The sequence below is a fragment of the Podarcis pityusensis genome (assembly GCF_964106645.2).
Source record: "Podarcis pityusensis genome assembly, chromosome: 1".
NCBI classification, from domain to species: Eukaryota; Metazoa; Chordata; class Lepidosauria; order Squamata; family Lacertidae; genus Podarcis; species Podarcis pityusensis.
In genome coordinates, this window is record NC_138028.1 from 82,857,668 (window position 1) to 82,884,469 (window position 26,802).

The 26,802-nt window shown below is 47.3% G+C and overlaps 1 protein-coding gene and 1 long non-coding RNA gene across 12 annotated transcripts in view; one reads left to right on the top strand and one right to left on the bottom strand.

Annotated features, from left to right (window-relative positions):
* Nucleotides 1-723: 723 nt before the first annotated feature.
* CTNND1 (catenin delta 1) overlaps nucleotides 724-26,802 on the bottom strand; it is a 60,786-nt gene continuing 34,707 nt past the window's right edge. For 6 of the 10 annotated variants that reach the window (XM_080994240.1, XM_080994237.1, XM_080994245.1 and 3 more), the window contains 18 exons: nucleotides 26,043-26,114; nucleotides 25,406-25,564; nucleotides 23,948-24,480; nucleotides 13,844-14,307; nucleotides 13,566-13,749; nucleotides 12,648-12,765; nucleotides 11,558-11,711; nucleotides 11,179-11,196; nucleotides 9,379-9,447; nucleotides 8,307-8,434; nucleotides 7,513-7,663; nucleotides 6,475-6,667; nucleotides 6,227-6,341; nucleotides 5,189-5,276; nucleotides 4,712-4,759; nucleotides 3,657-3,748; nucleotides 3,172-3,228; nucleotides 724-2,898 (listed from right to left, as the gene is read on the bottom strand). In XM_080994240.1, coding sequence (XP_080850366.1) covers nucleotides 2,887-2,898; nucleotides 3,172-3,228; nucleotides 3,657-3,748; nucleotides 4,712-4,759; nucleotides 5,189-5,276; nucleotides 6,227-6,341; nucleotides 6,475-6,667; nucleotides 7,513-7,663; nucleotides 8,307-8,434; nucleotides 9,379-9,447; nucleotides 11,179-11,196; nucleotides 11,558-11,711; nucleotides 12,648-12,765; nucleotides 13,566-13,749; nucleotides 13,844-14,307; nucleotides 23,948-24,480; nucleotides 25,406-25,564; nucleotides 26,043-26,114 — 2,655 coding nt within the window. In that variant the 3' untranslated portion in view covers nucleotides 724-2,886. The remainder of the gene's footprint in view (nucleotides 2,899-3,171; nucleotides 3,229-3,656; nucleotides 3,749-4,711; nucleotides 4,760-5,188; nucleotides 5,277-6,226; nucleotides 6,342-6,474; nucleotides 6,668-7,512; nucleotides 7,664-8,306; nucleotides 8,435-9,378; nucleotides 9,448-11,178; nucleotides 11,197-11,557; nucleotides 11,712-12,647; nucleotides 12,766-13,565; nucleotides 13,750-13,843; nucleotides 14,308-23,947; nucleotides 24,481-25,405; nucleotides 25,565-26,042; nucleotides 26,115-26,802) is intronic. The other 4 variants (XM_080994241.1, XM_080994244.1, XM_080994242.1 and 1 more) reach the window with 4 other exon arrangements.
* Nucleotides 14,321-26,793, top strand: LOC308471747. Of its 2 annotated transcripts, none has more exons than XR_013983137.1 (3): nucleotides 14,321-14,976; nucleotides 21,400-21,521; nucleotides 26,348-26,793. It is a non-coding gene; the product is annotated as an uncharacterized lncRNA (long non-coding RNA). The 2 variants fall into 2 exon arrangements; XR_013983138.1 differs by lacking the exon at nucleotides 14,321-14,976 and adding an exon at nucleotides 17,495-19,593.

Here is a 26,802-nt window from a genome sequence, read left to right on the forward strand (position 1 = left end):
TATAGCTCTCTCTGAGCATCTCACATATTTAAAAAAGTTAAGTAGGGGAGGATCCAAATCAGATCATTTTTATGCTGAGCTAAATTTTTGACATACATGAATACAACTACAGACAGAACATAGACCACTAATGGTCCAATTAAGTTTGTGGAGAAGATATATTTCAGAATACTGAGATAAAGTGATTTCTTGATGTTGTTGCTTGTGATGATAAAAGATGCATGAATTAATATAAGGTATTATTTTCCATTTTCTTCCCTTCCCTGTAATCCATCCTAGTATTTCTCTTTCCCCCTACCTTTGAATCAGTATGTTTGATGTTACAGTACTTGTATTTTGTCTTTAATTTAAAAATTAATAGTTTATTTTTTAAAAAAACCAAAAACCTCCTAACTCTTGGCTCAGAGGAAAGAAGAACAAGGCACTCTCAAAACAGGAAATCATCCTACGGACAAGTTTACTGGGTAGGTTTAAAAGTTTAGTTCATTGCAATGTAGATGGAGGTGGACGATTGCCACTATACTGTGGATGGTCTGTGTAAAATCTTCACTGGGAAGACATTTCAAGGTCCCTGATTAACTTTATAGCTACAATTCACCTGAAGAAGCCTGTCTGACTCTTGCCAAGTGAATCCAGTCTGATTTGGTGAATATTCAGGGATATTCGTCTGCAGCACATATGAAGACAACAAATGACAGACTCAACAATATTTGGAGAAGGCAATTCCATTTTAACAAATACACACTTTAAAACTTTATTTATATAAAAATCATTTCACTTTAAAAGCATTACAGAGTGAGCACAGGACTCAAGGAACAGCAGGATGTTCCCCTCCCCCAGGGGTGCAAAGGAAAAGCAAAACAAAAGAAGTCAGTGAATTATTAGTCCCTCTTACAGCATTGAATTGGTCAGTGGGGAAGGGGCTTTTTTTTGGTTTATCTGGAAATAAAAAAGGAAATAGTGTTTTACATTAGAAAAAGTCAAGTGACTCCTCCCTCAGAAGGCTGATTTGCATGTTTGATCCCTCCCACTCCCCCCAAAAAGGAAAGAAAAACTGGGATAGGAGCATATCAGAGGCACCGAAAAATCTTCCACTTTAGGTCTTCCCCCACCCCCTCTTGTGCAATGTGGATTGTTAGTGTGGAGAGAATACCAGGAGTTGAGGGCAACAGAGTTCCTTCCAGTTACTAGGCAGAGGCAGAGCTTGGGAGGCTGGGAGGGAGGGAAAGACTGCAGTCATCTTCCGTAGAAAAAAAGAAAGGTGGGAGTCACCAATATGGTGCCCAGAGCTAGTCACTATTGTCCCCTTTACTGCTGCTTTGCAGATTAGGACAAAGATTGTAAGCAGACCCTCTAAGTTCCTCTTGCTCCCCCAAACAGGTGAGCTATTAAGGTGCACAGCGTAACCCTCGCCTAACCATGCTTTCACACCTCTCCCCAACCCATGAGCCCTTTAGGTGGTTGACAGATTCATTCCTGATCTCTCTCACTCAACTAGGATGCACCACGGCAATTACAATTAGGATTCTGGTTCTACTTCAAGGGGGGGGGGAGAGGGAGGGAGAGAGAGGGAGAGGGAGAGGGAGAGGGGGAGAGAGAGAGAGAGAGAGAGAGGAAGCAGGAGCGCAACTCTGTGCCAAAATATCCATCTCCCCAGCCCAAGCCCTTTTGCCTTTCTCACACAAAACTACCAAGGGCACAAAGCTTTTTCACAGTGGCGAAGAAAGGCACGTGTACATAGTGACAGATTTAAGAGTTTTCATTCCCCTGCCTGCATGGGAGGATTTGGGCAATATTTACAGACAAGTCTTCCCTCCCTCACAAACTTTCCACATCACCCAGCTTCCCAACTTCAACAGCCTTCTGCACTTTTTGCAGCCCAACCCAGGCACCCACTGCTTAAGCCAAAACTACCCACCGGCAACCCCAAAACCAGACACAGCCAATGTGGTTCCTCCGCTCTCGACAGCCAACATCACTGCTTCTAGGCATGGAGACTTCCGTCCCTTTCACCAACTTTCATTTAACGTACTCTGGTCCGATTCCACCTTTCCCTCAACCCCCCTGCACCCCAAACTGCTCTTCTCCCACAAATAAATAGCTTCCTAGGCACTGATTTAATCCCTCTCAGATTAAAACTACCAAGAAGCAAGAAAACGGGAGGAAACAGATGCAAACCCACACATTCTTCCTCAGCCTATGAGGATACAGAGGGCTGTCATCTCAAAGAGATATTCTTTAAGGCCATCTTGCATCCAGATGGCAGTCACTCACAAGCTGTCCCTCCTTTGTCATCCCCTCCCCCTTCCCTCCCTCCCAAACCACCACCACTACCACCACCAGGAATGTTCCAGTACTTCCAGCATCCTTTGTTGCAAGAAAAAAAAAGAGAATCACACACAAAAATATATTCTATAGGCTAAGAGAAGGAGGAGACTGGTCCTCTGAGTTCTTCTCCATGGAGAGAGAAGACACTGCATTTAAGAAAACAAAAAAAACCTAGTTCCAGTATGGTAGGTTTTCAGCTGAGATCCATCTGCACCATGGGGCTTCCATCATCTGCTGCAGACGAGAAGCTTGTAATTTCATAGTGTTCTGCCTTAGTTGCTTGAGTGAGATCCATCGGAGTATTTGGTCTTCAGGAATTGCTGCACTTTTGAAAAATACAGACAAAAAGAAGTGTCCAGGGAATTGGATGGGCGCAGCCGGCTACAGGGAGGTGTGAGGCCCTGTGGGCTCAGGCGGGGCCAGTCATTTGGCGCTGGGTGGCTGGACTTGTGTGCCCAAGAGATTTTTAAAAAAGAGAGAGAGTCAGTCCATTTCACCACAAAGTGTTATACAAAGTATGTTATAAACTCAAAACAGAGAAGGCAGATGGTGGCAGCTCTAGATCTTCTGCTGTGGAGAGAGACAAGAAAGCCAAGGTTAACATAGCCACAAGTCCAATGGAAACAAGGAGAAGATTTATACAGAGCAAGCAGGCATGGAATCAAACAATCCAAACTCCAAGTGTCCTCAGTGAAGCGGGTCTCTGAAAAGTGGATTGTTAAGCAACGTCCCAGATTTTGCCCCTGCAAATGCTTGATTTATTGATTTGAGGAACAGGCCATATTTCCCTTTCCCCTGCTTTTGGATACAGAAGCAGAAGAGTACCAAAGCCACAGGACATACCATAGGAGGATAAAGCAACGCATCACTCTCCGCATAGGATTCCTGCCCTTCCTCCTGCTGTAGACACACACATTGTTAGTAAGGACGGGTTGTTATGTAGGAAGGGGAGAAAAGGGAGCAAGAAGTCTGAGAAGTCACTGGGGAAAATGAAAGAGAGGCTGAGCTGAAGGTGTGAATAGTCAACAAAGACATGGGTTACGTGTTTAGTTAACAACTCTGCAGCCCCCCAAAACACACTGGTGCGGGGGCGGGGAGAGATGGTTTGTATCAACACTATTCCCAATGCATTATTCAGTTCTAGAAATCCTTGGTTTTCTAAGCTTTGAGGGTTTTGTTTGTCTTTAAACCTGTCAAGGGGTATATAAATTACAAAATAAGCTTGGACAGCAAGCTTCTCTTGTTCTCTCCCCATCTTTTTTGCTACCCGTGCCCAGAAACACCTATGCCCCAGAGGTCTCCCTCAATGGGCATATCCCAGTCTTTACCATCAGTGGGGCTCCCTTCATAGATTCCATTTCTTCTCCAGATCGTTCCAATGTCCTATTATGGTCCCGCTCATTCAGTGTAGAGTAGTTGTCTGAAATGAAGAGGAAGGCTTGATATGAGGAAACGTCACATGGGCCCAAGGTAAGCAAGGACACACTCTTCCCTTCCTCTGCGTCAAGAGTCAACTTACATCTCCCCAGCCAGCCAGGGAACAAGCATCATCATCTCCTTCCTTGCTGATTTACAGATGAGAAGACGTGTGCACACAGAGCACTGACCATCATCCCCTCCGCATTCTTTTCTCTCCACTCGGTAGTTCTCCCTACTAGCTAGCTCAATGGAACTGGGGGGGAAAGAGGACTCACCACAATGCTGCCTAGCCCTGGGACACCCTAGAGTGTAATAAGCCCGCTAATTTAAGGGAGAGAGACATACGCCAGCCTTAGTTTCTGAAAAAGCTGTGTCAACCTGAAGATAACGAGAATGTATTAGCTGTAAGCATCTAGAGGGGAAAGATGAATCCTGTTTCATTTTGGAAAGCCTAGAAGGGATCTATCATTGGCTGATTGCCTACATAAAAGCAAGGCTATCCCCCTAATGCAGCTACCTACTGCGTTTTATTAGCAGGATACAAGCACACTGAAGCCAGAGAAACTATACTCAACTTACCTTACCAGTAACAGCACTGGTTGTGCTTTATTCTTATCAAAGCTAGCCTTCCAGCTACTAAGTGGCAGGAGGATTAGCTACCTCTGTGGGGTTGATGGACAGCACTGGCAAGAACCTAGCACAGCATCTGCACAGCTGGACTGGCTATGTATTGGTGTGTTCACATGTACAGGACTGAGTTAGATGACAAAGCACCTGTGGCCCACTAGGTTTTGGAGACAGGTTTAGAACACTGCACAGCTATACACAGAAGGGTGCTGGAGTTTATCCAGCAGCAATGAATGAATTAATGAATGAATGAATCAGTCAACCAACCAACCAACCAACCAACCAACCAACCAACCAATCAATCTCTACCTCTCTCTTACCACTGAATTTCCCATACCTGGTCCCATGTTGCCCATTTGGATCTCCTCTCGAGAAGATTTCTTGTCTGCACAGAATATAAAAATCAGAGCAGTTAGCAACAAAGTCCTTGCTCCTTGTTTTGACTAATGTGGGACTTGTCTTATCTATAGCAGCATTAAGTGTAAGCCATTCAATTAAGGTCACAGAAGTTTCCCACCAGCAGAAAGCCTGCTGGCAATTTTGGTCATTCCCTTTCACTATGCTAGAAATACTGATTAGGAGCAAATATTAATAGTCTTAAAATCCTTCTACAGATTGCAACTTTCGACAGTTTTGAATGATGACATTTTGTGTTGCTGCAACACTAAGCCACCCTTTCAAAAAACAAATGCATTCACTCTTTTTTTTGTCTTGCTCTTTGACTAATGGGCTCTTGCTGCAGCTCAGTGATAATGAAGAGTGTCTTAAACAAAATAAATATCATGTTAAAAGTTACAACTAATCTTGCACTTACCTCCTTTTTGGTTCTTATCAATGAGGGGCAAGGTGCTGTCATCAAAGGAGTTGCCACCCTGGCTTCGAGTACTGTTACTCCGGTTCACCTGAAAAGAAGGAACCAGCCGGTATATTTAAGCTGCCATTAGTGCTGATGTTCCTAGCTACCTAAGTATTTCCTCAGCACTTCAAAGCATAGGCTGCCATCCATGGGGGCTCTGGGTGCACCCCAACACAACACAAACACGCCCATTAAAGAGGACAGGGCTGCAGAAACAAGCTTTTGCAGATGTTGAATGCAGCCTGCCCTGAGAACCTAGGCCTTCAACTGAAAGGCTGGATTCACCCTTTGCTCTTTCGACACAGTGTGGCGTAGAGGTGAGAATGCTGGACGAGGTAGGAATCCATTTTGAACCGATTTGTACATAATTTTGACAGTTCTGACCTCATCAAGCTTTGCTCTTACACTGGACCACCCTTGTGCATCAAGCGCCTGAACCCAGTCCAATTATTTATATGCAAAATTATACAAAAGAAACAACATTGCACTATGTCAAGTGTCTGATTGGGGGAAGGATTTCTGCTTGCCAGTCAAAATGACACCCCCTCTCCTCCCCCACATGCTGTTCTGGGGGCTCCCCTGACCTCTCCAGTGTCAATTAGGAGGGTGTGTGGGGACCCCCCGTTGCAAAAGCCTTTCTGCTGATGGGGGGCTCATTTGTTGAAACCCACCGTCACACGTATAAAAGTCAAAACACACGTTGTGCTATATTTCTGCGGCATAATTTTGTAAGTTAATATAACTGTATTTGTATAGTTATATGCAGTGCAGTATTTTTTGTTTATGTGCTGTTTACTTTAGGAATCTTAGAGTGTACGTCTGTACAGATATTAAGACTTTGCATAACATGCGAGAATTGTTTGTGTTTTTAGTGGAACTGAAGTGGGGAGAACTCTCTTCTTGGCGAGTGAGGCGGGGATTAGAAAAAAATCCATGTGGATAAGCTCAATATTGGGATTTTCAGAAAATTCCACCCCTGGTTTAACTCCCAGATACCTGGAAGTCAGACTTCTTCCATCCTTCCTTCTCCAGTGGCTTCCGCAATTCCTTATACCCCCAGATTGTCTGCAGTACAAGAGCAGCTGCTCTGATTTCTCTCTCTGAGCGGTTCCTAGGAGGAGAGAACAGAAGATTATTACAAAAGAACAAACAGCCCAGCCCATAAGCTTCCCAAGAGAAGGATGGGGGGTTGTAGGAATCTGTGCAGGCACCCTCTACTTAACCCCCTTGGGAGCTGCACCCACCCAGATTTATTGATCAGCACCAGTTTCTCAATGCCTTGCGTCTCCCGCAGTTTCTTGGCTGCTTCCAAGTTATCCAGAATGACCTCATTTATGGTATTTAACACAGAGACCACAGTATCTTCAGAGAGGTTCTTAGCCGGCGTTTGCTGTCCCCCTGGCAAATTCTTCACTAAACTGGGGATGGCATGCTTGCCTAGGAAAAGGAGAAGATCAGGGTTTGTTAGGGGAAAAGGAACAATATAAACAGAAGTAATCAGAAGACAGAAGCAGAATTTCCCAACAGACTCTTTTAGACCTTGAAGGCTCTCCTACCATGAAACTGATATAAGGCACAGGCTGAATATAGCGGAGAGGGAGGATTCTGTTCTGAGCTGTTCAAGGGAATGCAACTGTCAGAACTTCATTCATTCACCCAGCAGAGCAAGTTGCCAGCCAAGCCTCATTTAGCTAGGTGGCAGGAAAAGCCATAACAAAATGCTAGTGCTCTTGTTGGGACTACAACTCCCATCAACCCTTACTTTGGAGCCATGTTGTTTGGAGTAGACGGAAATTGAACTTTATATAAATAGATATATACTGGAGAAGCCTAGAAACCCTCAAAACACTTGAACCTTGCATCACTTTATGCCAGTTTCCCCAAATCTGGTGCCTTCTAGTGGCTGTAGGATGGACTCCCAGGACCCCTAAACTTGGGCAATGCTGACTGGGGCTGATGGAGGGCACCAGGTTGGCAAAGGCTTTTCTCGCCAACCTCCACCTTCCAATATTCTATGACGCTTGATCAATAATGATCACAAACCCACAAACAATTATCCTACTGCCTATGGGCACAGGGACCCTGACCACCAATGCGTTCCCTGGCACTTAGCATCTTTCAAGAAGCAGCATGAGTTGTGTTTGGCTTGGCCGATTCTTGGCATAACTCAGCTAGCATGTGTTTTGGAAAGGATCCGCCCCCCCCCCCCGAAGTGTTACCCACACCCAACTGCTGAGACAGGACAAGAAATCCACCCAAGTCCCTTCCCTTCCTGCTCTCACCTATCAGCTCTTTGTTACGGGAATCCACTGCCAGGTTGCGCAGGGCTCCAGACGCAGCTTTCACCACACGCTCGCTGTCATAAGTCAGCAGGTCCGCAATGGCAGAGAGGCCTTTCTCCTGGCGCAACGCAGAGCGGATGTACCGACCGTACTGCAAGGAGAGAAAACACAAGACACTTGGCTTTAGTGAAAGAGCTACATGAGAAGCTATTAGATCTACCCAAAAAGTGCGCTCCATACCCAGGAATAATTTTTTTCCCCCTGAACAAAATGCCCCTGGCCTTACCTCTGCGTTCCCACAACATTAGTACAGTGAGAGCTCAGTTTTCTTAGGAATTCCCATAGCAAAAGTCCACAGTCAATCCAATGCGGAGACCAGCTGTTTGTTTTTATAGTTAACACCCAGCTTGCCAAATGCCTTCTTAACCACAATGTTGACTTCACTATTCCACTCCGGAAATTCCCCATCAGGCCGAGACTACAGCCTAGACATGAAAAGCTATCCAAGGGATTCGTGAATGGACGGTCCTTGCAGCCATGAAAGGAGCACAGAGAACATTGCCAGGGACTTCCATGGCTGCTGCCTTCTAAACTGGACCTGCTTGTCCAGTTCAACATGTGCTGGGATGCTAGGAGGGACCAGATGGGACTCCTACTCACTTATGCACAATGAGGCCTCTCTGCTTTGCCCGCAGCCTTAACTACAAACTTTTGCCCAAGATAGGTCTTTTTTAATTAAAGAAGAAGGCGGATCCCAGTTTGCAGTCCCTGCCTCTCTCGGGTGGCCCACTCACCGTCCAACGGCCAGCACACAAATTCTGGATGGCTCCTGCTGAAGCTTCTAAGATAGCTTGAGTTTTGCTCTCCTTCAACAGGGAAATATATATGCGGACAATTTCCGGCTGGAAGAGGAGCTCATAACCTAGCAAAACGGCAGAGAAGGAAGTTTCACGTCAAGCCTGCCAAGCTCCCTTTTAGGTACCCCCCCCCACCAGAAACAAAGGAAGCTGCCTTATGCACTTGGGTTTATTTAGTTCAGTGCTCTGAACACTGATTATGACTCCAGGACCTTCTGCACGAGAAGAAGATGGTTACCACTGAGCTGTAACTCTTCCCCAAAGAGCTCCTCACAATATGGGTGGTGGCCTGGGGGGTGGAATAGCAGTGCCCCCTTGGTAAGAAAAAATAAAAAACCCTCCCCGTGGCAGAACTGCCTGGTGCCAACACTGCCTAGCACTAAAATGATGGCAAATATGTATTATTTTCCCCTTAGCATCATACTGTATTTTATTTATTTTTATAATTTTATTTATTTATAGATTTTTAATATTTATATTTAATTTATATTTAATTTAATATTTATATATCTTATATAAATATAAATAATATAAAAATAAATACATATAGGTTTTGCCAACTGATCTAGACACTGCTGGATCAATGCTATTCAGTTACCTTTCAGGTAAGGAAGCTGCAGCTACAGAGCAAGAATGGCTATTTTCCCAGCACACCTGCATGCCACACCTTTGCTGAGAAGTTCAAGAATCTCCCACCTTCACCCAAACCCTGTGCACATCTCATGTCCTTTGCCTGCATTAAAGGCTGATCATGTGGGAGCTCACACAACAAGATACCACACAGGAGAAGTAGTTAAAACAAATTTACTCTGCCCATCCCCATCCAAAAGTGAGAAAGGGGTACCTTTAAGAAGCTGTCTTAAACCAGATCAGACGTTTGTCCATCTAGCTCTGTGTTGTCTATTCTGACTAGCTGTGGCTACTCAGTGTCTCAAGCAGGGAGGCTTCCCTACTATGGGAAATCAGACAAGCCATTGCCCTTGCCCAGAAAAAGGGTAAGAAACATTACCTTTTGCAGGGGTTGGTCTTTTGGGGAAGTCTACGATATCGGTAGAAGGATCCTCTGCCGGTTTTTTACCTTGTAGGGAGGGAAACCCAAACAAACAATATTAGGAAAAGGAACTGGAGAGAGGGAGAATTTCCAAAAGCTCTTCATCACCAACACACTGACCCCCGTACTGTTGGCAATAACTGGCAGTGGATCTCCAGTCACAGAGTCTTTGTGCAGTACTGCCACCAGAGATCCTTCTACTGAAGGGTGGGGAACCTGCGGTCCTCCCTAGGTTGCTGGCCTCCAGTTCTCATGATCCCTGAGCACTGGGCATGCTGGCTGGGACTGACGGGAGCCGGAGTCCAGCAGCAACCAGAGGGTCATTGGCCTGATCCAGCAGGCTCTACTTCTGCTCTTTCCACCCCCATCCCACCCTTGCTTTAACTGAAGATTCCAGGAATGAATTAACGGATGCAATCTATTCTAAACAATTTACTAACATTTGACTGAACTAAGTACATTGTATATGCGAGGAATGCTTCCTGTGGGGTGGGGGTATAGGGGAATTGTTTGTTATATGTATTTTTAGAAACTGAAAGAAGAACTTTTAAAAATCAGGATTTCTACCACTGAACTATGGTCCCACTCTACCCCACTCTACTCAATTCAAAACTGCCAAGGCTAGAGAAGCACATAGACTAGCAGCCCTGCACAGCTGTCAAGCAAAACAGGCCTGATTTCTTGCTGTTCCGCACTAACCACGCCACACCAGCACTGAGATTGGGGCCGGCGCTCTCCTGCCTCAGGCAGCTGTTGCACCACACGCCCTGCTCTGGCACTTTCACCACCCGCACCCAGGAAACATGCAGCGTGCAAGTCAATGCAATGTCTTTGGTTAGGGTCCAAGAGGGAGGTTTCCTTGGGAGGCGATACAAACTGAGCATAATAATGCACAGCTGGCGTTCTCCCAATCTGCACCATCTACTCTGTTCAAGAGCCGTGTTTTTTTCAAGTTAACTATTGCAGGGTGGGGGAGGAGTGAATGTCGCAAAGACCAGGAGTGGCACAAGTAAGCAGGAAAGGAAAACAAGCACAGCAGGAAACAGAGAAGTAAGGAAAGGGCTCCTCTCGCTGCAGATGTCAGGCACAACGACAAGGAGGTTACTTAGCTGTTTTTTCCATAGGCATTATTATCTCTCCCACCCTCTGACATCTCATGATTTCATGTCTCAAAGAGAAAAGGTCAGTTCACACAGAGAGATTACACTCAGCTGAAAATTACAGACAAGCGGCAGCTTTCTAACAGGCACCCGTATACAATACATGCATCTCCAAACATGCTTTGTCACATTCACATTTTGCACTTGCATCTGAAAAGGTGTGGCGCAGGGGAGACCAGCCTGTGACTCTCTAGAAGTTGCTGGACCCCTGGTTCCCACCATTCTTGACTACTGGGCTATGCTGGTTGGGCCTGACAGGATCCGGTAAACCAGAAATAGCTGGATGCCTACAAGATTCCCCATCACAGGCAGATTTGATGCTAGTCCTCTCTGCACCCAGTGCTCCTTTTCTTGAAGGGAGTTCTTAGGTGCAACCCCAGCAGAATGCAAGGCTATGAACTCAGCACTGTCTCCCAAGCAAGGGCAATGTATTCTTCAAACACAGAACAGTACTGTGTGCTCGTGCTACTGGTCAGGTTTGGTCACAGCGGCGAGGAGGGCAGAGAAAAGCTTTGGCAGGAGATTGCAAAGTCACATGTTTTATAGAAACAAGCGTGTCCCGCCCCCGCCCACCCCCTGGGAAAAAAGCTCAACTCACCTCTCGAAAACCACTCGTCTTTGGGTGGAGGAGGAGGAGAGGGGAGAAGGGAGGCAAGAGAGTAGAGATGCCAGCAGGATTCACAGGCCATTTGGAAGGAAAGCAAAAGAGAAGGGGAAACAGGCCACAAATTAGTTGAAAACCCCCATCCATCACCTTGATTAACACACCAAAAAGACCAGTCATCAGGCCTTGAGAGACAAAAGAGCAGGAGAGCCAGGAAAAGTTACTGCAGCTGTAGAACGCTTCAGTGGAAAAGCAGCAGCTTGTCTTTACGAGGCCAAGGACAACTTAAGCAGCACTCAGAAACATCTTTCCCTGCTGTCCTCTAGCCTGACCCCATCTATGCAAGGCTGGGCAGGGAACAAGGCAATCCTACCTTTGCCTTTTTTGGCACCAAAGCAGCTGGCTGCATGGGGACCGGTGTTGTTGGCCGCATTGAGGGGCACTTCCTGGTAACGCTCTGCGTGGGGGATCTCACGGTGCACCTGGTAGGACAGGTTCCTCAGGAGGCAAACGCAGTTCTCCACAAGCTGGCAAAAGACAGACAGTTCCTCAAGATGGGCATCAAGGTCACAGAAATTCAAGAGGTAGGGAGTTGCGTGCACAAGAATAAGCAAGTACAAGAAAGGTGGAAAAGCAGGAGCTCCGGTAGTGTTCTGCACCTTGGGACAAGAATTGGGGGGGGGGGGGCATCTGACAGCAGCAACACATTCAGGCTGTGAGCAGGAGCCAATATGCCCTCTCCTCACTGATGGGCACTAACAGCAAGCCCTATCAAGATTAGATGCACCAAGATGTTGCCCGTTGGGAACTGCCTAGTGCAACTGAGGGGGGCCACCATCCGTTGTCCATTTGCAGGTGTTGTCTGAATCCAAGCTGTGCCTGCAAACAGACTTCAAAGGGGCTTCCTGTAATCACCAGCCAGCTGCTTACAACAGTCCAGTGGAGCTTTGTCAAAGCCGGCTTGCTGGTGCGGGATTAATGATCTGGCCCACCAGCTGATCCAGCTCCCCATCCTGATGTAAAAGGCATCAGCTGGGGGGGGGGAGGTGGGGAGAGACAAGCTGCCTTAGTGCATCTGTGAAACAACCCAGACACCCAAGTGGAATACCACTTTGTGAAGCGGCAGCTCCCTACAAAAGGGCAGGCGGGGCAAACATTATGCCCAACTTTACAAGGGTGGATCTGGGGTGGGGAAGAGAAAACAGATACATCTATGTGCTTTATTGGGAATCTCCTCTTTATAAAATGGGAGAAATGTTCCTGGTATGGGTGAAAATTAAAGGCTCTCCGACTCAGGCCCTGTAAAGCCTCTCATAACCACCTAAATGCCGCTCTCAGAAAAGGGGAAAATCAGAAGACAGGCAAACACAGCACATTGCATTTGATGCAGAATAATCTCTCCCTACCCCCAGAAGGGCAAGTGGCAACTAGAATAGGGCTACCTCCTCCCACACTCCCTTTACCTTGCTGTCTAAATCTTTCTGGCCAATCTCTGCTTGGACAATGTAGATGAGGGCATCCACTAGCCCATCACACTCCCGCAACTTTCGGCGGGCTTCACTCCTCTCCGAGCTGACATTTCTACAAAAAGAGAAAAAGAAACATTAGGAAGATGGAGACACTATCAGGTAGTGGCTGTTAAAGCCTGTCTGCTTTCCTGTGCTTAAATTTAGGCCACATTTTCACTCTCAAGTCTGTGCTGGGTTGGTGTGGAGATTTCAAGCCTCTGGTGGGAACCGTCAAACATCATGGCAGAAGCCTTTTCCAGCCTTTTCCTCATACAACCTGCTACACCGTCCTAATCAGGCTGATTGTAGACCTCATGGGCTATCTATTTCAGCTCCAACACTGCCTCTCTGTCACCCAATTTTCTGCTGCTGCAGCAGCAAAAAGAAAACCAAAAAAACACAAGGCAGCCAGGAAGACCAGCAACTTCATCTTGTTTCTTCTCTGTGTGGCCCATCTTTTAGCCCAGCCAGAATTAGGGGGCAGACACCAGAGTACATTGCTCCGATGACCTGCAGTCAGGAATTCAAGATTAAGGCAAAGCAGGAGTTCTTTGGTCTTCTCAAGTTATAGCATCTCCAGTTTATTAGAAGGCACCAATCTCAGCTCCAAGAGTCCAGTCTAAATGGTTCATCTCACTTCTACCAAAGCCTCCTCCCAATAAGCTGGCAAACATCAGGCTTGCCTTACGTCTGCTAAGAACAGGGCCTTTTGTGTGGTGGCATCCAACTTTGGAATGTGCTCGCCGTGAACATCAGCCAGGCACCTACAGCAGGGTCACTCAGGTGTCTGCTTAAAGTTCACATGCAGATCAACGGCCTCCAGCACACGGAGCACGAAGGTGTGCCTGGAGGTGCAGGGCAGCCCCAGCTTACCTAAGGCAGCCAATGGTGTTGGTGAGCACCGACTCCCACTCTATGTGGCGGGGTTTCGAGTCCTCACTGGGCTCCCTCTCCCATCCAGAGCGTGGGATGATGACCTCATCCGTGAGGGCATGTAAGGCATTGTCCACAATGGCCATTTTTATCGAGTCGTGAGAGGACAGGTTCCAGAGTGTTCCTGCGCCAAGAGAAAGAGTTTGCCTGGTCAAGGAGTGCCTGGGAGAGCTCCGATGCCTCCACCTCCACATTCCCTCCCAGGGCCCAGAAATTACCTGTGATGACCTCGGTGAGGTCCATGTCGCGTGCCTTCCTTAGCAGTCGCACCAGAGCAGGGACACCGTCGCAGTTCTTGATGGCGATCTTGTTGTCCTGGTCCCGGCCGTAGGAGATGTTCTTCAGGGCCCCGCATGCCCCGTAGTGCACCTCCTTCTTGGGGTGGTCCAGCAGCTCCACCAGCACCGGAATGCCCTTCATCTTGCGCACCTCCGTCTTCACCTTGTCGTTGCGGTAGCACAGGTGCTGCAGGTAGGCTGCGGCGTTGGACTTCACCGCATCCAGGCGGAAGCCCAGCATGGCGATCACCTCGGGGAGCTCGGGCTGGCGCCAGTTGGGCGGGGGCGGGCCCCCTTTCTGCAGGCTATCCATGCTGGCTAGGCTGCCCCTCTCGTGCTGGGCCAGGGGGGCCCAGTAGTACTGGTCTCTAGCCAAATCATCCACCAACATGTCCTCGTAACTCCTGCAAAGGAGGGAGGAAGAGAAGCAAGTTACTTTCAGGATCCGTCAGTCATCCAAAGCAGCTGAACTGCCACAGACAGGAACCAGGCTGGTCTGCCTATCTACAGAAGAGACCTGAGGGACAAGGATTGAGAAGGGGTTCCACCATCACCAACCACCTGTTTAAATTTCTTGGTAGGATAAGGTAACGCAGGGACCCAGTCATGCCATAACATCCCCACTGCTGCCATGCTAAAAGCTGAAAGTGTGGCCCAAAAAGCTGTGCCCGAACAGCCAATCCTCCAGCACAGCCTTTCTCAACCTGTGGATCCCCAGATGTTGTTGAACTACAACTCCCATCACCCATAGCTAGCAAGGCCAGAGCTCAGGGATGATGGGAGTTGTAGTCCAACAACATCTGGGGACCCACAGGTTGAGAACCGCTGCAAGGAACAGGTGGTGGCAGAACTTCCTAGTATAACCAAGTAAGAAGGCCCTCTTTCCCTGCATCACCTTGACTTTCCTTTCTTGTTCAAGTTTTCAGATACGTAGGTGACCACAAGCTCTCGGGGTCAAGCACCCAAGTGCTGGGATTGTCTTGAAATTAGAAGCAGACAATAACAATGACAGCAGCTTACACTAGCGGCTTAAGCTGGGCCCAGGAAGAAATGGTTGTTGTTCTTAAAGAGAGGTGAGCAAGTTCCCAGGTAGTTTTGTCACTGGGGATTTTTCCAGCACCTTTCGCCTCCTTTAAGATATAGACATTTCTCATATGTTACTGCAGCCTGGCCACCAGAGGGCAACTTGGCACCATCTGTGTCAAACCGCAGGCATTGCATTTTGTAGGTCATCCAACCTGCTCCTGCCCCAAACACACCCAAGATTCAGAAGAAGACTTCCAGTGCTTTATTCAGCCAGGCCTTCCGCTTTGCAATACTTCCAGTGTGCAGTAATTAAGCCAGGCAGACACTCCCGTTAGATTAGATGGTGAGATTTCAAGGACACCAAATTCTGACATGGCACAACTGAGCTACCACACACCCAAGCTGAACACACTCAATATCTGCTTAGGAGCAAATGACTGCAAATGCCTCTGGAGGTCTTACATTTCATGCAGGGTGCTGGCTTAACTCCCCAAGATCCCTTCTAAATATAAAAGCAAGACCTGCACTGCAAACTTGGCTCAGCCATGAGATTCCCAACCTGTCCCAGTCACCCTCTTAAGAGACACCCTGTACCCTGGAAAGTGTGACTGAAGCAATAGAAGGTGGGAGGGAGGAGAGAGAAAGAGAAAAGTGGCTAGGTGAAGGTAGGGAAGGGATGAGAGAGAGTGGTAGAAAAGGTCTCGGGACTGTTTTTAACATCCTCAAGGAAAGCATAAGTCCCTTTCATCATGGTGCTACAAGGACAAAATGGTTACAGGGGTCTGTAGCATCAGGATACCTTTTTTCACAAACTATTCACATGGCATGAATGGATGCAAGGTCTGCAACATGCAGGAAAACCCATGCTTCCACTGCCTTAAAGGAACAGAACCCTTGCCTCCTCATGGAAATGTAGTCCCTCTAACACTTGGTTTTCCTGTTAATGGATGCATTTGGGGCCTATATAACTCAGTATACAAGCACAGGAGACAGGACAAGACTCGATACCAAGAGCACTTCAGCTTTTGCAATAGTAATATAAAAAGCTTTCAGGTACTCACAGTCATGGAAGAAGCTTAAACAGTGTCCAAGGAAGGTTTTTAGGTAAAGATGGAGATGGCCAAGGATCCCCCGACCCTGAGATCAGCCTCACAGGTTTAATGTTCCGGGTGGCTCCATATTCCTTTAAAACATTCTTACTGCTGGAAACAGAACTGCACAAGGAGGACCCAGGAAGTCTCAGCAGGAACCGATCTCCCACTTTGGGAGCAGAGTTGTGTGTGGCTGGTTAAGCTGTGCTCCATCTCTCCAATCTGTAAAGCTTGCAAAGCTTCCCCAATCCCCATTTAAAATGCAGCAACCTGGATCAGCATCCTCAGCACCAAGTCCCTGGGTCCTTATCTATATCCATATGCAATGCATAGTTCTAAGAGCAAGTAAGCCCACACTGTTGATACCCAAACCAAGCGTGCACAAAGAAAGCAATGTCAAGATTACCCAACTTCCTCCCCCCCCAAAAAAAAATATTCTATCCTGGACACCCACACACCAAGTTGATGGTGATGATGATTACTAATCTGAGACCAAACTCAAGACTTGTTTTGCTTTTGCCAAACTACCCCAATGCTTTGCAACCCGAAAGGAGACAACAAGATGTGCATCTTCGCAGACTCCTTCAGAAATGGGGTCCAGCAGAAACCCCCAGCCCACCCTGCTTTCAGGGTGTAAACACACACAGTGCATCTCCAACACCTGTCATTTGTGCCCACGCAGATGCACTGCCAAGGACGTACACCCAAGGCCTCCTCCACCCACTGTCTGGAGTGGTTTTGCACGCATGAATGTTGGGCCAAAGGGGGCCTAATGGGAAGAGCTGCTTCCTTTGCAGCTTCCTTGCTGAATCAACTTAGGGGGAGCCACCGCTTAGTAGCAAAGCGCAGACTTCACACTAGTGGTCTGGTCCAGGACTGGGGAGCCTCCCAAGGGACAAGGAATTATATCTGCATAGTGGAGCTGTCATGCTTTACACGTATACGGTCTCTCGAGATCAGGCTCTGGCGCCTGTGGTTAAGAAAAGAAAAGGAAGTGGGTAGCAGCAGCAACATTGGGAGAGATGCTTGTGCAAGACCAATTAGAGCTGGTGATGGACAACACCAGAGTAGCTGGGAAACCAGCCCAAGTCAGAGGAAGGCACTTCTTCATAACCTCAGCATACTGCCTGATCTCCATACCCAAGCCTTGGCCAGGAGTGGGATCCTGACAGAGTGGTCCCAAAGCTGGAATGGAGGAAGCAAGTGGTCCCATGGGGTGAAAGAGGCAACTGAGGAGTGTGTGGCCCCAAGGAATCCCACCTTAAATCATGGGGAGGGCAGAAGGCATAGCCTTCATTTTCATCTTTAAATATTCAAGCAGACATTCTGGGGGGTGGGACTGCTTGTATGATCAAATTTCCATTTTTTTAAGACGCAGGTGGGAAACCTGCAAAACGCACGCAGCACCTCCCACCCAAAAAAGTGGAGAGAAAAAGAGACAATGGGGGGGAGGGAGGGAGGGAGGGAGGGAGGGAGAGAATTCTCTCCACTGCTAGTATTCAGCTTCTAACTACTTTCCCACCGAATAAATGTGTTCCTCTGCTCTGAAAATGTTGCTCTGCCCAGCTAATAAGAAGCCAATTCCCTAGTCATGGTTTGCTCTGATTCAAAGTTAAATGCCTGAATGAGAGTGGACAGGTTTCAAGATTCACCTGCTCTTTAAGCAGAGATGGGAATAATCCAGAAAGCAACTAGGTTTTAGTCAGTGCACACTGCAGCTTTGGAAAGGCAAAGCCCCTACTTTCATTGGTTTTAAACAGATTGGTTGCTGAAAAATTTATTTTCCTCCACTTTGTTTTAAAGTGATTTGTGATTTAACACTGTTGCTTTGGTTTTATTTTGTTGTTTCTATTATTATGTGTGCTTTTAAAAAATCCTGTAAGCTGCCTCAGAGAACTCTGATTATTGGGTGGCCTATAAATTGCAAACACAAATTAGGGGGGACGACCCATCCCTTATCAGGCAACATGATTTCAGATTTCATATCCATATCTGTAGCAAACATTCTTGTCAAGCTGGCTTGTGGTTCAATGTTCTTGCTGAACCTCTTGTCATGTTTTTAAGGAACACCAAGAACCTAGTTGAAGTCACATTTGCAGGGCATGATGCATATATTGTGGATGATTTGAAGAGGAAGGGAACTTATGTTCAAGCAGGACAAATTTGAGTTAGCCCACTAATTTAGCTGTAATGAGAGCTGAAAGGGTGACTTCTGACTCCTTAATGCAGGCATAGGCAAACTTGGCCCTCCAGGTGTTTTGGGACTACAACTCCCATCATCCCTGACCACTGGTCCTGTTAGCTAGGGATGATGGGAGCTGTAGTCCCAAAACATTTGGCGGGCCACCGAGTTTGCCTATGCCTGCCTTAATGCCTCACTTCCAATTTTTCAGCATTTTAACAGCCTGTATTCTATGAGGAAGCTGCTGTTTTTTATTTTTGTTTTAAAGTGCATTAAGCTTTTGCTTTCATAGATTTTCACAAGTGATTCCTCAGGAGCTGCATGATGCCCAGCCCAGTTCCAAAGTACTGCTTCAGATTGGTGGTTTTCAGCGTATATTTTGTAGGAAACCCATCAAGGAAATTTGCTATGGCAAAGCAATGAAGCTTCCATCTAAGGCGGGGCCTCCCATTACCTCCCTTTCTTGTATGGCCATTGTTGCATGGGGTTCATTCAACAGTGAACATTCAGAACAATAGCACAGCCTGAAAGGCCTGGCCAGTGGCCTACATAAACAGAGAAGGCACCCTAATATCCACTGAAACACAAAAGGACAGGCAAATACCAGCTCCTTATCAGACAAGTCAGTGTGGAAATAAGTCCCTGAAGGAAGGAAGTTTGAAGACCACTGTGCACCAGACTGCAAGTGTCCAAGCTGCCTTCTGGAGGCAAAGCGCCGTTGACTTGGCAGTTGCTTTCCAGCTTGAAAACGTGTTCATACAAGACAGTCGCATAGCTCTGGGTTATTTTTGAAACCACAAATACTGTTCCCTACATGCCCTAATCTCTTAGATCACAGAGCATACAAGAGACACTCGTCCAAGCTTTAACCCCTCCCTTCTCACCGCAAGGGATTCAAACTGGGGCTCTTCAAAAGGCAACACTTGGGCCTGGCAGCTGTTCTGGGAAACTTCATCAAAACCGTCATATCGTCTCAAAGCAGCAAACCAACCCGTACCGACTTTCCGTGTGAAAATACGAGAGCACAGGGTGGGGGGTGGGGGAATCAATCCTCTACAGTGGCTTACTGTCAGACCACATCACCTCCTGGTGTTTTTCGTGCATGCCTCAGAAGTTTAGCAGAATGCTCACAAGTGGGTCTCCTGACCTTCATGGCAGATTACTGAGCTAGAGGACACTGAACATACTAAAAGGCTGTTGAGGCCTTTCTTCACAAGGGCAAGCTGCCAAGTCACAATGGTTAAAAAAAAAAAGTAGTAAAGTTCAGTTCCTTACTCAGAACAAGTAAAGATGTTATCTGGCTAGTTACCATCATAGGAAAGAGAATGGACAACAGACACGCACACACAGCTCAACACAGGAGGTGGCAGCACAAGGAGAGAGCTCAGTCGGTAAAGCATGAGACACTTACCGTATTTTTCGCCCTATAGGACACACTTTTCCCCCCTCCAAAAATGAAGGGGAAATGTGTGTGCGTCCTATGGGGCGAATGCAGGCTTTCGCTGAAGCCTAGAGAGCGAGGGGGGTCGGTGCGCACCAACCCCTCTCGCTCTCCAGGCTTCAGGAAGCTATCCGCTAGCCATGGGAGACACAGCTCTCAAAGTCGCGCGGCTCTCCCACGGCTAGCGGAGAGCTTGCTGGCACCCAGAAGCTTGGGGGGAGCTGAGCTCAGCACGCCCCAAGCTTCGGGCTTCGCGCAGCACTCCGCTAGCCGTGGGGCGCTTCCCCCGCCCCAGCCCTGCACCTGGGGGGGGAATAATTTTTTTATCCCCCCCCCCCCCAAAAAACCCTAGGTGCATCCTATGGGGCGAAAAATACAGTAATCTCAGGGTTGTGGGTTTGAGTCCCATGTTGGGCAAAAGATTCCTGCATTGCATGGGGTTGGACTAGATGACGGGGTATAAATAATAAATTGTATTATTATTATTATTATTATTATTATTATTATTACTACTACTACTACTACCCCCCTCGTAACCCCTTTCAACTCTACAATTCCATGGATTCCACAGAGCCAGTGTAGCAGAGTGGTTAGAGTACTGGACTAGAACCTAGGAGACCAGGGTTCAAATCCACAATCAGTGTTGAAGCTCAATGAACATACCTTTGCTCAGGCACTCTCTCAGACTAACCTACCTCACACGGTTGTCATGAGGATAAAGATGTGGAAAGGGAAAGAACCATGTATATATACCACCTTGAGCTTCTCGAAGGAAAGGTGGAAAAAATAATAAATATAAATAATAAATAGTTTATTCAACCTTTATTTGCTTGCACAAAGCACAGCAATTTCAGAACTGGCAGTCAAACTCCACGCATGGAAATTCTACTGGAGCAGCTTTTATGCATCAATGTTAACTGTGCAGGTCACAGGTCAGAACAATACAGAACAGGAAGGAGCTGCTTTTCTATAATCATGTGAGCAAGTCGCTTAATTGTTCACTCCTCTGGCTAAACTTAAGATGCCACATGCATTAGCAGCAAAAAAAGCCTGAGGTTATGGGCATTTTAAGCAGTCCTGAGTTTTCAGGCATTATTTTTGTTATTGTTAAATTTTTATCCACCAAATCATGCTCAAAACAGCATCAAAACATCCCTTTATTGCTCCTGACGAACTCATGAAACAGAAACATTTCCACGGAAAAACAAAACACTGCACCATCACCACCTGTCCAGCAAGAGCAGTCCAAACTGGGATGGGGTAGGACTGCAGCTGCTCTGAAGTAATTTGAGAATCCTCAGGAGATCCTGAACACAGATCTCCTATGCGTATTTGGAGATCTTGTTTATCTGTTGAGAAGCCAAAACTGGATGAAGTTGTCCACTGGGCCCAAGCAGCAGGTTTTGCAGAATTTCAGCCTCCCCTAACCCACCCTGCCCTGATGCGTCCTGGGCAATACATCCATTGTTAACATTCATGAAGTCAGTCGGGCAAGAGAAGCCATCACTCTGCTCCATCAAAAACCTGCAGAGTTTAGAAGCTGTGCAGGTCAGGCAGAAGACACCACTTCTCCCCTTCTAGGCCTCAGTTCTGCAGCCAAAAGCTACCACAACCGATTAATGACAAAGTCACCTACTTCAGGGGTTAGTCAAGGTGGTCAAAATTCTTCCTCTCTGACAGCAATGTCAACCAGCAAAGGAGTATTAGACAAGATAGACATTTTACATACCTTTAATCCATGTACTTTAATCTGCAGAATACTGTATACAGTGGAAGGGGGTGAACAGAACTGAAATTGTGCTGAGGATGAATACTCTGGGTCAACACTGAGCGAAGGACAGGCAGAGACAGAAACTGACATGAAGCAGCAGAAGACAGGTAGGAGACCACAGAAGAGGAATGGAAACTATGCCGTGGAGTTTGCGACTATTCAGCTCCATTTTGCCAAAAGCCTGAACTTTTAACAACCCTCTTTCTATCTGAATAGCTAAGATAAATTATCAACCCTGTGTCTCCACAACAAATCAGGGTATTTAAGTCTGGGTGGTTGGGATGCGGGGTTTTTTCAATGGAAGCTGATATTCGCAAGATCATACTACACCAAAGAAAGGGGACAGGCCTTTACTGTGGGATCAGTGCTTCTCACACATAGAAGTTTTTCGCAGCATCCACACAATGCCGGTGTCATCAGCCTACTATAATCTGAATCTCCACCCCATTTACCCTTTCTGGGGGGATTTACCCTTTCTGGGTGAAATCAGTTTTTTAAAAAATGTTGCCATTGACCTATTTGTAGCCTTAAGCCCCCATCTGAAAACACCCATTTGACTGTAAACCTATGCCACCATTAGGCAAACAAGAAAAGAGAAGGTTAAGTCTGGGGTCCCCCATGCAGCACTTGCAGACATCGGAACACACAACTCTTGGTGCCCATCTGGCAACTGCAACCACTACCTACTTTGTTGTTGTTGTTGTTCCTATTTTTTTACACTTCGGCAGCAGCAGCTGCACTGGCTGGAAAGAGAACTGCCGGCCGCCAGCTGCCCCACCTCTCCCTTTCCATTTCCCAGAACGCCTTTGGGTCCCATGTAAGCCCAGAGGCATTCTTCACTGGAAAGGAAGAAAGATGATGCAGCAGCCTTCTTTTGAAACTTCTCAGGAGAAAAAAGCCACTGCCTGCTAAATCTCTGAGATTGGAGAGTGGGCGGCAGATTCCTTTTTTTAGGTGGATACAAGAGAAAGCAAGCATGAATGTGTCAACTTTTTAAAAATCTGTTTGAGGGTATTTTGCCTGCTCTTTGGGTGTGTGTCTCTGAGGGGGGGGTGTATGTGCATGTGTCTGCTTTATTTGTTTTGGGGGGCATGTTGCCCATTTTACATGTTTTAGGTTTTGTTTGTTTGTGGTGGGTAAGTGCTGGCTGTTTTTCCTGTGAGAAATGATGATGATGATGATGATGATGATGATGATATTTATTTCTACCCCGCCCATCTGGCTGGGTTTCCCCAGCCGCTCTGGGCAGCTCCCAACAGAATATCAAAACATAAGAAAACATCAAACATTAAAAACTTCCCTAAACAGGGCTGCCTTCAGATGTCTTCTAAAAGTCAGATAGTTGTTTATTTCTTGGACATCTGATGGGAGGGCGTTCCACAGGGCGGGCGCCACAACCGAAAAGGCCCTCTGTCTGGTTCCCTGTAACCTCACTTCTCGCAGTGAGGGAACCGCCAGAAGGCCCTCGGAGCTGGACCTCAGTGTCCGGGGTGAACAATGTGAGTGGAGACGCTCCTTCAGGTATACTGGGTATTTTGTGGTGACCATGACAGTTTTAGATTTCCAAATATGATCCCAGGCCACACACAAAAAACCTGGTAAGCCCTAGGTTTATCTATTTATTTAGTAAGATTTATACACCATGCAAGTATTTGAATCTTGATACAGAGCCCTGAAGCCCCTGGCTCTACACCTGTGAACCAATCACTGCTACCTGTATGCGCAACAGAAAAATGCTGTTCATACAGTCAGGGTCTTCTTGGCAATGGAAAGCATGAACCCACAGCTGTGCAACTGCAAGGCTCATTTTCATGCTGCAGTGACAACAGGATTCACTGTCACAACGGGAAGGAATGAAGAGTACCTCATAGTACCGGCATCAGAGATGCCATCTTATTATAGTTAGGCCTTATCTAGCACCTTAGTGAGACTCCTCGTACACACACTCAAGAATTCTTCACAAGAGTCCTGCAGAGCTAGCTTAGTATCATCCCCCCACTGAAGGTGGAGGATACTGCAGAGGAGGACTAATGGAGTGGCTTGCTTACGATCGCTTAGCACACGGCAAGAGGTAACATGTGAATGGGGATTTTTCACCCAGAAAATAGCCATCACACTGAGCTCTCAATATACTTCCTCTTGAGGCCAAAAAGACCACAAGCACCACAAGCTCCTTACAATTATCACCACACATTCAGCGGCACATTTTTGGAAGGTTTACTGGAAAGAACATTTTCAGCCTTTTCCCTTTTAACTGAAGGGACAAAAGCAGATGAGCAGAGTCCTCTAGAAAAATTCTGCTCATCCCTGAATCCCAAGGCCAAGTCTGTACAACCCTAAATCTCGCTTTAGAGACTGCATTGTCGCTCGGAACGACAGCAGTGTCTCAAAGAGCTATGGTAAAAGCATGTCTTCATCATGTTTCTCAAGAATGAGCGCATGTCCACCCCTCCAGCGTCCCCATAACAGATTCTATATCATGGCAGAATCATTGCCACCATCTGCCCCAGAATGCCAAGCAGAATGCTCCTACCTGAGTCTCTGGCGGGGGTCGGAGGGAGTCCCAGTCCGCCTGGCAGTACCATAGTCTGGCATGGTGCCGTAATCGAGGTCATCGTATCCCATGCTGCGCTGGTCGTCCTCCAACCCGTAAGGCTCTGGGTGGAAGCGGTTCAAGTCCATGTTGCTTCCCCCTACCCGCACCTGCGGCTGAGGCCCATAGACATCCTGCCGACTGGGGGCCCGGTAGCCGTCCATGGAGGGGCGGTAGCGCTCGTCGATGCGCGTCACGCGAGACAGGCTGCCGTAGTTGTGCTCGCTGCCGTGGTAGCTGTCCTCGTACGGGCGGCCGTAGCCGTCTGGGTAGTGGTAGTTTCGCGGGAGGGTAGCTGTGCCCGGCTGGCTCATGTAGGCCCCAGGGCCGCCATTGGTGTTTTTCCTGAAGTTCCTATCCATGGTCTGGATGTAGTTGTTGGGGACTGGAGAGCCATCCACAGGCAGCCCATCGGGGCCAACAGGAACTTGCTGCACTGTGCGCGTGGTCATGGTCTTCACAACCTTCTTCACCTACACAACAGTAACGGGAGCTGTTAGGCATCTGCCAGCGCCTTTGACCCCAAAGTAGTCAGTGCCAAGCTGGAAACACTGATTTCTTTGTGGTATTTCCCCATTACTTCCACATGGTCTTGCTCTTTTTACCCTCCGTGGCTCTTGTTCTGGGCCGTCTTTCTAGACGGCGGGGTAGCTAATGTGGCACCCTCCAGATGCTGGACTACAACTCCCATCATCCTTTGCCATTAGCCATGATGTAAGCGGGAAGCTCAACACCACATGGTGGTACACCTTTCATAGACCTTTGCAGGTGCTTGCAAAACTTGTGCACTGCAGGCGAGTTAAGTCCAACCCTAAATGTTTTCTTGCTGAGAGAACTGGCAGAGCTGCAGTTCTCAGAATCCTGCTTCTGGGACACTTTGGTTAAGCACAATGCAATATTGCCCATTGATTAAGCCTGGCTAAGCTATTAGGAGCTGGTGGCAGAATCACATGCTCCCTCCTTCCTGCCCAGCTTATATCCTGCTCCTCTGTTAAAATGGATACCTTGGTGAGTTCTGTCTGCTGTCTACATCTCCAACAATAAACATGAATGGCAGTTAGGCTAGACAGGTTGAATTCATGCTCCCAGAAATGAGGCAGGGGAGCGAGTGCAATCCTGCAGGCCTCCCTCTACTGGTGAATTAAGTTGCCTTCACTGTGCCTGCATAGACTTTTGGGGATAACAAACGAAGCAGCGAAAACTACTTTAGATCACTGCATAGAGGCAGCTGCCACTAATGGAAATTTAAAACACCGCTTGTTTGGGTGTTCTAAGCCCCAGCGGTTCTTTGCTGTCGAGTGTCTGGTACACACAAGCCTAATCTCTTCCCAACCCAGCTACTAAATAAGGGGCACATTTCACAATATCAGAACCTGCAATTCTTCTCAAGCCTCTCACCGTGGTCTCTGTACGGCGAGTTTTCCCATCATCAGAGGTCTCCACCGAAATAACTGACATGGCACCCTCGGGATCCTCCTCCATAGTGTAGGTCTCTTCCACAATCTGTCCTGGGTCTTGCATCCTGGGAATGGTGCTGTATATGAGGTGACTGTGGTCCTAAGGAGACGGAGATACAGATCAGCAGCAGCCCAATTCTGCCCACACTTCCCATAAGCCAGGCACAACCTGCCAAGTTCCCTTTAATACCCAGTCTCTCTCTCAGGAAGCGCATACACAAAAAGGGTTTTTTTTCTCTTTAGACATTGCTATTTAAGGCTTTTGAACCCAAGTTCCAGTTCAAACCACAGTAAATTCATGCAACAAAATAGGACGTCAACCACTGAGTTGCTTTCCATTCAACGCAAGAGTAGGAGAGAAAGTGACTCAGACTTCCTCTCCACGTGCATAACAGTTTCTCAACATTTTATGGAGGAAAAACGTAGGCCCATCCCACCCACCACAGGCTAAGATTGGAGAACCTCAAAGAATCCAGCCCGAATTTTCACATCAGGTTAGATCCCCTTGAAAAAAGCAACAATACCTTCAGCAAATTAGTGCCACCTGCCAGAAAGAAGTTTTCAGTTCCGTTCTTTACCTGTGGTCCGTTGAGTTTCAGTTCAGAGAATTTCTGTCTCTCCAGGTCAGCATTGCCCAAGAAACGGCCGTTCTGTAAAAGAAAATAGTGGTGCATTTGTGTCCACAATCAGGGGAAATAAGGGGGGGGGGCGGGGGAGTGAAAGTCACCTGTGGCAATTGAGCAAGTTCAGCCCTGGTTGAGTTTATGGCTCACCATAAAGTGAAGAAGCTAGAAGGCTGGTCTGGTGCAATTAGCAAGTAACACGATACATATAGGTTGCAGAGTGTTAGGTAGCTCCTTAAGAGGTTTACGCTTCCTCACAGGTGGAGAGAGAAAAGGACAAGTTCTCCTGTCCATCTATGAAACCCTATGCAGGGAGAGAATGCAGCATCCCAGAGAGAACTAAAAAAGACTGCATGCTGCCACAACCCAAAAGGCACCAAGAGCTCTTAACTAAGGTAGCTAACTAAAGCACATGGAAGATCACCTTGAGAAAACAGTTCAGAGACTGGGAAAAGCAGCCCATGGCCACAACAGCTCAAAAGTCTCAAGTCCCATCTCCATCCTACAAAAAGAACGAGGGTGACCCATCTCAGCAGACCTCTCCCCTCCAGAGTGAAAAGGAATTAAATGCAGGATCTTCCAAGTAGAGCACTCAAGTTCAACATCACCTTGCAGACCCCTGCAGCTCTGTTCTTGTGTGCATCCCAAACAGTTTCCATCCCTGTTGGGGCAGAACTTCTGAACTAAACAGGACTCAAAATAGCAACCGCAAGCT